Here is a 13,849-nt window from a genome sequence, read left to right as displayed (position 1 = left end):
TTATATTTGTTTTGTGAAATTTTAATCTCTACACAGTAGGTAGATTTCTTTTAGCTAGATATTTACTGATACCCTGTAATTCCCAAGACTCTCGGGAAAAGTAAGTCCTCTCCTCTTGTTCCCTTGGTCTTTCTGCCAGGGTGATTTGATGGAGAGCCACAACAAACTATATACTGTATCTTTTCATGGGAGCCATTCATTCTGCCCATTTGAGGGTTTAAATAGTAATTCTACTTTGCAGAATTTGTTTCTGAGTATTAAATGGCATTTCTCATTCAGACAGGTAGAGGGCATAGGTTCTTAAAGCTAGTTATGGTTGTGGTAAATTAACAATGATGATGATAACAAACATTTATGTAACATTAACCACATATTAACTTTTTTGTGTATGTATATATGTTAATTCTCATAGTAACCCTATGAAACACTTTTATTATTCCCACTTAATAGGTGAGGAAACTGCGGTTCAGAGAGGCTACATAACTGCTGAAAGTAATCTAATTAATTAATGAGAGATGGAGCTGATGTTCAAACCTAGGTAGTCTGATACCAGAATCTATGCTTTAAATCAGAGGTTAGTAAACTGGTGCACTTTCTGTAACAACTCAGTAAATATTTAAGCCTTGTAGACCATACATACGGTCTCTGTTGCCACTCCTCAGCCCTGCATTATGGTAGGAAAGCAGTCATGGGCAGCTTGTAAAAGAATGGGTATGGCTGCACTCCAGTAAAATTTTATTTACAAAAACAGGATTCAGGAAGGATTTGGCCTGAGGGTTGTAGTTTGCTGACCCCTGCTTCTAACCCAGGGCAAAAAATCTGTGTCGTGGGCTGATCCTTGTGATTTCTTCTTTATCCCTTTCAGTTACTTACAAGTGTATTGTTAATTTGCACACATTTGGAGGATTTTCTGCACAACTTTCTGTTACTCTAATTTCTGTTTTTGTCAGAGAACATACTCTGTATTTTAGGGTTTTTTTATTTGGTTAGGCTTATTTTGTGATTCAGAATTTTGTGATCTTCATGAAGTTTCATGTGCACTTGGAAAGGATGTGAAAAAAAAATATTCTGCTGTTTCGTTTCTCTCCTTCTGTTTACTGTGCTGTCTTCATTCATTTTACTTATATGTATTTTGCAAATCCCATAATAACTATTGTTATTTTTGCCTTAAACAGTTTAAAAAGAAAATTAAAAATAAAAGTCTTATTTACATATTTACCATTTGGACGCTTAATTCACAGGTGTATCATTTCTGTCTGGCTGAAGTAATTTCCATTATCATATCTTCTAGTGCAGGTTTCACCTTCTGTTTACTTGAAAAAGCCTATTTTGACCCAATTTTCCAAAGGTAATTTTGCTAGGTATACTGTTCTATGTTGCCTTTTTCCTCCTTAGAATTTTTGAAGAGGTTATTCATTGTCATCTGACTTGTATAGCTTTAGATGAGAAATCTAGAATAACTTTTTAATCTTTGTTCCTCCATACTAAAATTGTCTTTTTTTCTGACTGCTTTTAAGATTTTTCTCTTTAGCACTGGTTTTAGCAATTTGATTACCATTTGTGTTGATGTATGTTTTCTCTGTGTGTGTGATTATTCTGCTGGGAATTTATTGAACTTCTTAGATTTGCTGGGTTTATGAGTTTCATCACATTTAGAAAATTTTAGCCATCATTTCTCTGATTTTATGTTTTCTTTGCCTCCATCTTCTCCTTTTGGAACTACAGTTACCTGTATACTAGACCACTTGATGTTATTCTAAAGTTAGCTGAGGCACCATCAATTTTTTTCCTTTTTTTTTTTCTCTGCTTTATTTTGAATCATTTCTCTTGCTGTATCTGTACGTTCATCTATCTTTTCTTAATTTTCTAAACTGCTGTTAATCCTATGGTGTGAATTTTTATTTCACATAATTCAACATTTATTTTTACAAGTTATGTATGTTCTTTCAAATCTTCCATTTCTCTTTTTATTCTTTGTATGTTTTAAAATAATTCTTGGGGCACCTGGGTGGCTCAGTCGATTAAGCATCCGACTTCGGCTCACAGTTTGTGAGTTCAAGCCCCACATCAGGCTCTGTGCTGACAGCTTGGAGCCTGGAGCTTGCTTTGGATTCTGTGTCTCCCTCTCTCTCTGCCCCTCCCCCACTTGCATTCTGTGTGTATGCGTGTGTGTGTGTGTGTGTGTGTGTGTCTCAAAAATAAACATTACAAAATTTTTAAAAATAATAAAAATAATTCTTGAGCATCCTGAACATTTTCATTTTAATAGCGAATGTCTCCTAATTTTAATCATTTCTGTGATTCTTGGGTCTGCTTCTATTAACTGATTTTTCTCCTGGTTATTCACCACATTCATTTTCTTCTTTGTTCACATGTCCAATAATTTTTTTTATTGGATGCTGGACACTGTGTTATATTCTGAATTCTGGATTTTGTTGTATTTAAAGTATTTTGCACATTAAAAAAAAATAAAGTATTTTGCACATTGTTCTGGCAGGTAGTGCAATGCCTTGTGAATAAGTTTAATCCTTGTGAAAGCTTGGTTTCAAGCTTTTTGGGGGGCAGGGCTAGAGTAGCTTTTCCTCTAGGACTACTGGTTTAACTTTGCCACTAAGGTGCAACTCTTCTGGGATCCCTACTGAATACCTAGTGAATTCAAAGAGTTATCTCCATTCTGGCTACCTGACCCTTTATGATCTCTGGGAATTTTTTGGCTGTAGCTCCCCAGTAATTGCTTTTTGTCCACAATTTGTTGTTTGCATGGCCTCACGGATTTCACCCTGGGCATGAAAAGATTGGTGTTCTCAAGGGGACCCATAAACAAATTTTCTGGAGCTCTTTCTCTGCTCTGCAAATCCTAGCCATGATGTCTGAACTCTAGGCTCGCTCTGTCTTCTCAAATCAGCGAGTCTGCTGGGCCCTGTTTGGATTCTACCTTTCTGTGCTATAATATGGAAATTGCCTCCTAGATGAAGGCTAGGGCAAGTACAGGTCTCACCTTGTTTGTTTCTCCCCCTTTGAGAGTTCACAGTGCTTCACTTCCTGTTTTGAATGTCTGAAAATGTTTGTTTTTGCACACTTGTGTAGTTTCTGGTTGTTTATGGCAGGGGGGCAGGTTCAGACCCTGATACTTCTCCATGGCTGGAATTCCATCTCTCACGTTTCTTAACCTCTCACACTTTCCATCTTGCTAGCTCGTCTTTTTAACTCTGTATCTTCATCTCCCTCTACTTGCCTATGTAACTCTTCCACTGAGTTTTAAATTTTATTTATTTTATTTTTCATTTCTAGAAATTCCATTCGCTTCTTCAGATATGCTTGGATCCTTTTTATAGTCTCCTATTCCTTCTTCATATGAAGAAATTTTGAAACCTTAATTTTATATCTCTGTTTACCTGATAATTCCAATGTCTGATGTTTTATAGGACTGATTTTGCTATTTGTCTTGATTTGCTGATTCTTGTTGTTTCTTATTTCCCATGGTTATGGGGGTTAGAGGTGTTTATTGCATTGCTACTTGTAGGAATTCTTTGAGGGATGGATTGAAGTGTCAGTTCTCCAGATAGGATTTATATTCACTTGTGTTTGCTACATTGTTGAAGATGCCTGAAGACTGCAACCCTTAGGGCCACTCTGAATAAAATTTTCCGCTTGAGGGGTTTATGATTAATGTGGAGTTAGGCCCTACAACCAGATGAAAGCTGCTTATATCTATCCATTTGCCAGGAGGTTTTTCTTCCCCTTCATGCATGCCACCTCTATTTTAAAAAGGGCTGGGGTGCCTGGGTAGCTCAGTCGGCTAAGCGCCCATCTCTTGATTTTGTCTCAGGTCATGATCTCACAGTTCCTGAATTTGAGTCCTGTGTCAGGCTCCATGCTGATAGCAGGGAGCCTGCTTGGGATAGTCATTCATTCATTCATTCATTCATTCATTCATTCTCTCTCAAAATTAAATAAATAAATAAACTTTAAAAACAGGGGAGGGATACTTTCTTGTTTTCCCTTTCTCTGAGCAGTTCACTGCTTTAGATATCTGAAATTCAAATCTATACCTTGGGCTGGCCCTAAACCTTATCTCCCTCCCATTCTTGTTCAGTCTACAGAACAAACATCAGGCTTACTAAGAGTTAGCTGGTGCCTTTAGAGTAAAGTGGATGTGGGAGCTTTCTTACCTTCCAGGATTCCTATGTGAAATCACTTTGTTTTTGTTCCAGATTTCTTAATTCCTTGACAGCTCAGCAGTGCATTTAAAAAGATGTTTTTACATTTTATCTAGCATTTTTAGTTTTTGGCAGGAGAGATGTTTTAGGGTATTTTGTCAGTGCTACTGTTAGAATGGAAGTCTCTCTTTTGTTTCTTTATGTGAAGAACTACGCATATGTGAATATTAACAAGATGAAATACATCCAGCCCTTCTCTATTAGGTCTATAAAACATAAATGTGTAAGTTTTGATGTTTTGATGCCCACGAGTAGAATTTGTTTATAATTTGCTTCCTTTTTGATTTGTTTGCTTTTTATTCCCTCATGGACTTCTTGGATATAATTCAGCGCTTGGTTTCAGTTGGACTTGATTCAAAGAATGCAGTTTGTGTTTGGGATTGGAAAAGGGGAAAAATGTTATCTATGGCCCCTGGCCACACAGACAGAGTAAGTATTCTCCTTTGGGGTTTCTACTGGGTACTGGATGGGGGAAAAGCCAGAGGAGAGCCAGAGGATTTTGTTTCTGTCCTTTGTTATTGCCAGGTAGTTCATATGTAACTAATAATTTAAAGTACAACTGTAAATACTCAGAAAATTTTAGAATGTATATGTATTTTAGTACTCAAAAATATGACTCAGTATGCATAGTGTTAGCGCTAAACTTTTAACCATTGTTTGCTTCAGGATAAATGATGAATGGTTCATGCCTATGGTCTATTTAGTATGGTTTATCACTAATGTGTTATGTATATGTCACAAAGTGAAAAATGATATGTATGTGTGAATTTGAAATTATGTATTCATATTAAAAATTTTAGAGACCTAACATTTTTTACTTTGGAAACTTGTTAAAAATACATTCCTTGTTCTAAGCTATATAAAGTTAATCATAAAAAATACTTTGTAGTCAACTTTTTAATTAAATTTACTTTTATAAACATACATCAAAAACGTTGTTATAAGCCTTGTAAAATGTCTCATTTGTGTGTGTGTGTGTGTGTGTGTGTGTGTGTGTGTGTGTGTGTGTGTGTGTAGTAAAATTATGACCTGAAGCAGCACAGGAGATATAGTGTTTGATTCTATTGGGGGGGGGGGGGGGGTGGAATCTATGAATGAATCCATAAAAGTAGCATAGAAAATTTTGTGTGTATTTGCATTTTGTAAAATAAACTTGTCTTTTAGCAGATTCTCAAAAGGGCCTGTTACACACTCACAAACACAATTTAGATAATTATTAAAGTGTAACAGATCAGATTTGTATATTTTAATTAGGTAATTGCATATTCTGACTTAAAGCATTACACACTTTGGATTTAGTAAATAGATTATTATGAAGAATGGTACTATTGGAATTTTTAAAGTATTTTTGTAGTTAGTATTTAAAGTTGCATCAATATGGTTTTCATATAATCTGTGTATGGTGATTTGTTAAACATTAATTTATAAGATGTAATCCTTATTATTACTGAAGAATATAATTTTATACATTTTTAAAGGTAATAAGCATCTTAGGTGATTATGCAGGCAGGTGTTAAAAGAAACATGGTGAAGAGTAACAGAATTGTTTTTTTCTGCTATGAAATTATTTTTCAAGAGCTTTTCTTTTGTTATTAAAGTACATGTTTCTATTGCATATTTTCAGCTGGGTTTTTTGTCATTTGCTATTATAACAAAAATGGTTGGTTAGAATTTAGAATTTTGGCAATCTTAGACGAGAACAAAGCCTGAGATCTCCAAATTTTAAGTATAAGGTAATTTTGTTTGACCCATAAACAATAAAGAAAGCTAAAAAATAAAAACAATTTTCACTGTGAAATAAATATTTGGATTCTTTATGTAAGTAGTTTTGTATGGTAGAAAACTATAAAAACATTCCCTATTTCAATTGCTTAAAAAAGTTCTCGGGGCACCTGGGTGGCTGAGTTGGTTAAGCATCTGGTTCTTGATTTCAGCTCAGGTCGTGATCTCACAGTCAGTGAGATTGAGCCCTGCGTTGGGCTTTGCACTGACAGTGTGGAGCCTGCTTGAGATTCTCTCTCCTTTCTCTCTGCCCTGCCCTCTCTCTTTCTCTCAAAATAAATAAACATTAAAAAAAGTTCTCTGTTTCTAGCTGTGTTAAGTGTACATTCCATTCATTATGTTTTCTGTGCAGAAATTATGTAGGTACTTGCCTCATGCCCTAGTTCTGTTGAACATTCTTGCGACTTACAAAATTTTTTATTTTTTTTAATGTTTACTTATTTTTTTAGAGAAAGTGAGAGAGGGAGAGAGGTGGAGAGAGAGGGAGAATCCCAAGTAGGTTCTTTGCTGTCAGCCCAGAGCCTGACACAGGGCTCCATCTCAGAAACCATGAGACCATGAGCATAGCTGAAATCTAGAGTCAGAAACCTAACCGACTGAGCCACTCACATGCCCCTGGACCAGATTTTTTAAAAAATTAAAAAGAGGCATTAATTTTCACTTCACTAGTTGTTTCATAAAGTTCATAGAAGCTAAGAAATAGTTTTTTATTAATATTTTATTTTTATTTCAAATTTTTAAATTCTACTTAATATATATGGTAAAATTGGTTTCAGGAGTAGAATTTAGCAATTCATCACTTACATATAACATCCAGTGCTCCTCACAGCACCCATTACCCTTTTGGCCCATCCCTCACCCATTTCCCCTCTAGCAACCCTAAGTTTGTTCTACATAGTAGAGTCTTCTATGATTTGCTTCCCTCTCTTTTTTTCCCCCTTTCCCCTATGTTCATGTTTTGTTTCTTAAATTCCACATATGAGTGAAACCGTATGGCATGTCTTTATCTAAGAAATAATTTTTGTTCATGTCATTTACATATTTATTTCTCATGAGATTGTGAAGTGTGGGATTCTGATTATTATTCATTGAGGAATATTGTTTTCTGATAGGTAGGGTGTTGGGGCATTTGGTCTTTTGGATGGATTCTTAAGTGATTCTGAAAATAAGTATTTTAACCATGAATCTGATTTGTTTACAGATATTTGATATCTCTTGGGACTTGTACCAGCCAAATAAACTTGTCAGCTGTGGTGTAAAACATATCAAGGTACTAGAAAGGTCTTGTTTTATAATAGTCATGTATACTTACTCTCTGCCCCTAAGTACTCACCACACTATTTACAATTTAGGGGAGTCTTAGGATTTTGACAGTACTTATTTTTAAAATGTCAACATTTTTAACGTTCTGTTGTTCAACCTAACAGGCATTTACTGTGTCATTACTGTGTGTGAGGCACTGTAAGGAGTATAGGTATGAGTAGGGAATGAATAAAACACTTTCCATAAAGAAATTTATAGTCTAGTGAAGTAGGTTTTACTACATCCGTCTTGTTTTCTCATGTTTCACCTACAGAGTAAAATGTGAGCATAGGAAGCCAAGCAAAGGAAGAGATTTCCTGCACAGAGATAAGTTGGTGTGACGGAAGCAGCATGGACAGAGTTGGCTTTGCCACTTACCAGCTTAGCTGTTTGACCCGGGATGAGTCATGTAGTCTCACTGAGCTTTTTTCACATCTTAAAAATATGGCTGCTTTTATGTTATATAATCTATATAATCTATATAATCCTTGTAGATTGGATTAAGTAAGGCAGTGTTTATTCAAGTGCTTGTCAGTTCCTAGCACATAGCACCTGGTCATCTTTCTGACAGTATTATCTTTTCCTCTCTCTATATTTACTCTTTGATTTGACCTCACCCTTTGGTAGCCACTGTTTATTATGCTTATGAAAGCTCTGAATTTTGTTTTATAATTATAGTTCAGGTTTTGAAGCCCATATAGTCAGTGGTGATATTCATTCTTATGTTTACAATTACTTTTAAATCCCTGGTGCACATTGGAAATACTTGCTTCTTCCCCTCTCTGATATAGCAGTTCCTTACAACAGTTAATTCCTAGTAAGTAAGGTTCTGTGTTTACATCCTTTCTTTTGGTATGCTTACTCCGTCTGCATTTTCTCCAAAGCATCTTTAGCTGCCACTGCAATTCTGGTTTTGATATTCTGGTACTGATTTGATAATGAGTAGTATTAAGTCTTTATTTGTTTAACAGATATCAGCAAAAGTCTTTATGCTAGATTTAAGGTAGAAATCTAGCATAGATTTGTACCTTACTGCAAGGGTAGTACAAATACTGCAAAGGTAGACATTTTTGTCTTTTTCATCTGTGATGAACAAGATGGTGTTTGTTATTCTCGATATAAAATGCTTAATAAATTATTGGCAAATTAATAAACATTACTGTTTTGTATTATAAATAAAACTGAAGGTTCAATTTTCAGGTATTAAACACATGATTCTTCTGAATTAAACTATATTTTTACTGAGTGACATTTCTTTTCTTGTAGTTGAGTCAATGGAAAGTATGGTAGATGTCTTTACAGGCAGTACACGTGAGGAAACGAAGTCCCAAAGATGATCTAGAACTTCACTGGCCAGTACAGTAGCAACTAGCTACATGTAGCTATTTAAGTTAATTAAAGTTAAATAAAGTTTAATCACTTCTTCTGTCACCCCAGTCATCACATTTCAAATGCTTAAGACCCACATGTATCCAGTGGTTACTCTACTGGACAGTGTGTGTGTGTGTGTGTGTGTGTGTGTGTGTGTGTGTATATATATATATGTATAGAGAAGGAGAATATTTTCATCATCGCGGAAAGTTCTATTAGCTAGCATTGATCTGGATTATAGAACATGAGTGCTTTACTCTGAGCATCAAAAATTTTGGATACCTGGGTTTGACTCTCTGGAGATTCTGTCTCAGTTTATCTCTGTGGGGGCCCAGCATACTATGTTTTATCATTTCTCTCAGGTGTGGTCTAATGTGCAGCCAAATTTGAGAATCACTCCTAGATGAAAATAAATAGTAGGTTGAAATAGGGATTTGCTGATAGGAAGAGAACCAGCTATCCTTGTGCAAAGGGATCATGGGGCTTTTAGAATGAAAAATCATAAAAATTCATTGATTAAAGCATTCATTATTGAATGGATAAGCATCATAATTTTTTGAGGCTTCAGGTTTTTTTTTTAATTTTTTTTTTAACGTTTATTTATTTTTGAGACAGAGAGAGACAGAGCATGAACAGGGGAGGGTCAGAGAGAGGGAGACACAAAATCCGAAACAGGCTCCAGGCTCTGAGCTGTCAGCACAGCGCCTGACGCAGGGCTCGAACCCACGGACCGCGAGATCATGACCTGAGCCGAAGTCGGCCGCTCAACCGACTGAGCCACCCAGGCACACCGAGGCTTCAGGTTTTAAACTAAGATCTATAGGTCTTAAAATAAGATCTCAACAGATGAGGGGAGATGTTTAAGTATGTAACAATCAATGTTACTTTAAGTGGTAATTTACTTACTATAAAGTTGAATTTATTCTCTGGGCCAAATTTCTTTATGCAAAACTATTTATTCTGTATATCAATGCCCTAATCCATTTTTGTTTATTTCTTTCTACACACTATTAAAATTTACCTGAATTCACATAAAAGAATAAAAACCTTGGTCATGAAGATTTATGTTTGACTTCCCATTTTCTCCTAAGAATGAACTAATTATTCCAAATGTGTATCTTTTAAGCTTCACAAGTAAAAGAATTGCTCAGCTTTGAAAATATCAGTGAGAACACCATTTTCCCCCCATCTTTACTAACTTCATCAAAGATTGGACGTTAGGTTGGTCCTCTTTCCTAAGAGTGTCTGATGTCTTATCTTCATTTTCATTGCTAACCCATAGCCAAGTCTTTCAATGTCTGAGTTTCATGTAAATTTTTTTCAGAAACCGAAGGGGGGAAGCATAGCCTATTTTTAAAATAATCTAGTTCACCCCCCTTATTCTTACAGATAAAGATTGAAACCAGTGGCTTATCAGCTATAATATAGCTATTGACAACACTAGGATGAGGATGTGAACATTTGAAAGCTAATGTTTCATAAGGGAATTTCTTAGGTAATTTTTAGTCTGCTAATCTAATATAGCTTCAAAGTACTAGAAATATTTTACTTTATTTTATAAGCATTCTTTGGTAATTTGATTATACTGTGTACCTTTTAGTTCTGGAGTTTATGTGGAAATGCTCTGACCCCAAAACGAGGGGTCTTTGGTAAAACTGGTGACCTTCAGACAATTTTGTGCCTGGCCTGTGCAAGGGATGAATTAACATATTCTGGTGCACTTAATGGGGATATATATGTTTGGAAAGGAATCAATCTTATAAGGACAATACAAGGAGCCCATACTGTAAGTATATTTAAATATTTTAAACACTTTTCGATAACTGCTTACCTTCTTGTCGTAGAACAAAAGATTATGTAATGTAGCAGACTTTCTAGTCAATTCAGTTACTTGAAAAATGTTGTTCTAGCTGAATTAGCCTGTTTTCAAGATTTCAGTGAAGAAGTGTTATGCAATTAGACATGTAGATATTTATTAAATTAGTATAATTACTACCTTGTTCAAGCCATTGCTCTGGTATTTGTATCTTCCTCAGAGTATTATTGATAAAAAGCTTATTAAATTCAACAGTAAAAGTATTCTAGATTAACTACAACAGAATAAAGCTAGAACTCTTGTGGGTAATATTCTAGAAAAAATATACCTTTTTAATTTTAATATTATTTCATTAAGTGAGTGACTGGCAACGGAATTTAATTTTTGTAATTCCTGAGATTTTCATATAGAAAAGTTATCAAACTGGGAAAAAATCTGTTGTTAAAACTTTTTAGTGTTTTTTGGATTAGGGATTTTTAGCAGTTGGGTCCCTCACATAATGAAGGGACCTAGAGAGCACAGAGCTGCCCCATGGTGAGCAGTAAGATCTTAAGTAGAAAAGTTATTAAATGTATTTATATGAACCACGATAAATATATAATATGTTACATATTAAATACATTAAAGAACTACTTAGAACAGGACTTGCTTTAAGCAAAAGACCAGAAATATCAGATTCTTTTCCACAAAGGTTGTGGCAACTTACATTTTCATCATCAGTATATAAAAATACCAGTTTGCTCTTCATATTCCTCAGTGCAGGATTTAACCACTGTTGTAAATTTTTGCTTGTTTTCTGGGTGACAAGTAGTAACTTCTTGTTTTGATTTTGTTTCCTAAATATATGTAATTTCATATATTTGTTGACTGCTTGAAATTCCTTTTCTATTAATTGGTTTTTCTTATCCTTTACTCTTTTTTGTTATTTTTGTCCGTGGGTTTTCTTTATTCACTTGTATGTTAGGGTATTAACCTTTCAGTGGTCATACACATTGCAGATATTTCCCCAATCTGTTTGCCTTTGCTTATGATATCTTTTGTCATATGAAAAATTTGTTTTCCTTTATGGCTTATGGGTAAACTGCCTTGCATAAAAGGTCTCTCATAGCTCAAAGTTATATACATGTTCTTTTGACTCTTTTCTAACATTTATTTCTCACATTTAGAATGTAATGTCTACAATTCATTTTTATACGTGGTATAAGGTTTAACTTTATATCTGTCTCTATATGTCCATATCATTGGTCATATATTGTACATCGATACATGTATACATAGATCTATTTCTAGATTTTCATTTGTGTTTTCTGTTGTATTTGTTGATTGCTGTCATACCAAAATCTTTTAAAGTGGGTTTCTGCCTACATTACAGATTTTCTTAAAGAGTACATATTGTTAAATTATTTTATTTTCTCCGCTAGGCAGGAATTTTTAGTATGAATGCTTGTGAAGAAGGCTTTGCTACTGGTGGCAGAGATGGCTGTATTCGCCTTTGGGATTTAACTTTTAAACCGATTACTGTGATTGATCTCAGGGAAACAGACCAGGGATACAAAGGTAATAACAAATGTGTCACTACTAGACAAATTCTAAATGTACCAAGGATTGTCTGTTTCTTTTAGTAAATATAAATGTAGGTTTTATAAATGTAAATGATATTTAAATTTGCCCGTTCCTACTGTATAGATTTAATTGATCTCCTTTTATTGAAGAGGAGAGTTTGCCTGAAGACAGTCTAGGTTTACTATTATGACAGGGATTCTTGTATATGTCTAATGCTTATTAAAATGGGATTTACAGAGAGATGGGATAAGGGCTTGCTTAGGTAACCTTGGATTTTGAAAATATTTATCTGTTAGAATGCTAAATAGAACTATTTAGCAAACTGTTGAAAATAAAACATGTTGAGGGTTGAGGAAAGTTTTGTTCAATTGGGAGATTTTTTCTTCTTTAGGGACTTAAAAAATTGATATATTAAAACAGTCTTTCACAATAAAAATAAAAGTTTTATTCACTAGCGCGGTACTTAGGATTGGAAGTTGCAGAAGTCTATGGTTAAGCCTTATTTCAGTCAACTTACTAGGTGGGTGACCTTGGGCTACATATTTAATCTCCTCCATAAGTGAGAATAAGACTGTCTCGTAGGATTAAATGAGCTAATTTAATATATATAAAATGTTTAGAAGACTGTCTGGCACATAATAATCATCTAGTAAATGTTAACTGTTACACTATTTTCATTCGTTTTGTTGAGCATTATTGTACCTTAAAGTTTGCAAAATAATTTGACACTTTGTCTTATTTGACCTTTACAAGAACATTGTAAAGTTCACAGTATCTTTATGTTGGCCACATGATACAGATGAGAAAGTAGAGAAACACTAGCTTTCCTAAGGTTATAAAAGGGATTGTGGAATATACAGAAAAAGTAGAAGTCTCTCTTTTTAATGCTTTGGTGAACAGATGGAAGAAATGAAATACAGACACATGAAAGGTCAGATTATTATACAGAGAAAAATAGTACAATTACTTTGTCGTTCCTGCTTAATTAATTTTGAGATGGCTGAAGAAGTGGTCAGACTATGGAGTTGTCTATGAGGAAGAAGAACGTATGTCTTGAAGGATGGATAGAAATTAGGCATATAGGAAGAGAGAACTATCATTACAGATAGCAAACAAAATGGATAATTGAAGACAATGTGTAGATCAAAGACTTGGAGATTTCTTTTGTCTTACATCTAAGGGATAAAAGGTATAAAAATTAAATTGATTTAGCAGATCGGCATTATGTTATTACGGCACTGATCGTAAATACAATTTACTTTTGACTAGGTTTGTCTGTGAGGAGTGTTTGTTGGCGAGGTGACCACATTCTAGTTGGAACACAGGACAGTGAAATTTTCGAAATTGTGGTGCATGAAAGGAATAAACCTTTCCTAATTATGCAAGGGCATTGTGAAGGTGAACTTTGGGCACTTGCTGTTCATCCTACAAAACCTTTGGCTGTGACTGGAAGTGACGATCGTTCAGTCAGGTAAGCAGATCATAGCATAATTGCATAGGCTGGAATTTTTCCTTAGAAAAACATAAAAACTTCATAAAAATACTTTGATTTAAATATTAACAGCTTACAGTATACAACTGAACATAATTAATTGGTATTTAATAGAATAAACAACTTACAAGATTTCTTTTCTCTTGATAACATAAGTTGAACATTGTTCCATATCAACATGTTCACAGGTATCTCTGTCTTTTTAATAGTCATATAATATCCCACTGCATGGATATACTGTAATTTATTCAACTAAACTATTTTTTTTAATTAAAATAGAGTTGACATATAGTATTACATTAG

At 34.4% G+C, this 13,849-nt stretch overlaps 1 protein-coding gene across 14 annotated transcripts in view; it reads left to right on the top strand.

Annotated features, from left to right (window-relative positions):
• The window catches only part of EML5 (EMAP like 5), a 181,322-nt gene that overhangs the window by 30,394 nt on the left and 137,079 nt on the right, over positions 1 to 13,849 (top strand). For 10 of the 14 annotated variants that reach the window (XR_007152815.1, XR_007152816.1, XM_047861737.1 and 7 more), the window contains exons 3-7: positions 4,551 to 4,649; positions 7,204 to 7,272; positions 10,276 to 10,461; positions 11,913 to 12,048; positions 13,324 to 13,525. Coding sequence is in view for 12 of the 14 variants with exons in the window: in XM_047861737.1 (XP_047717693.1) it covers positions 4,551 to 4,649; positions 7,204 to 7,272; positions 10,276 to 10,461; positions 11,913 to 12,048; positions 13,324 to 13,525 (692 nt within the window). In the remaining 2 variants the exon portion in view is untranslated. Of the gene's footprint in view, positions 1 to 498; positions 575 to 4,550; positions 4,650 to 7,203; positions 7,273 to 10,127; positions 10,171 to 10,275; positions 10,462 to 11,912; positions 12,049 to 13,323; positions 13,526 to 13,849 lie in introns of those variants that run through there. The other 4 variants (XM_047861739.1, XM_047861738.1, XM_047861742.1 and 1 more) reach the window with 4 other exon arrangements.

This window comes from Prionailurus viverrinus, chromosome B3, assembly GCF_022837055.1.
Source record: "Prionailurus viverrinus isolate Anna chromosome B3, UM_Priviv_1.0, whole genome shotgun sequence".
NCBI classification, from domain to species: Eukaryota; Metazoa; Chordata; class Mammalia; order Carnivora; family Felidae; genus Prionailurus; species Prionailurus viverrinus.
The sequence above is the reverse complement of the archived record's forward strand: the minus strand, read 5'-3'. Positions and strand labels throughout refer to the sequence as shown.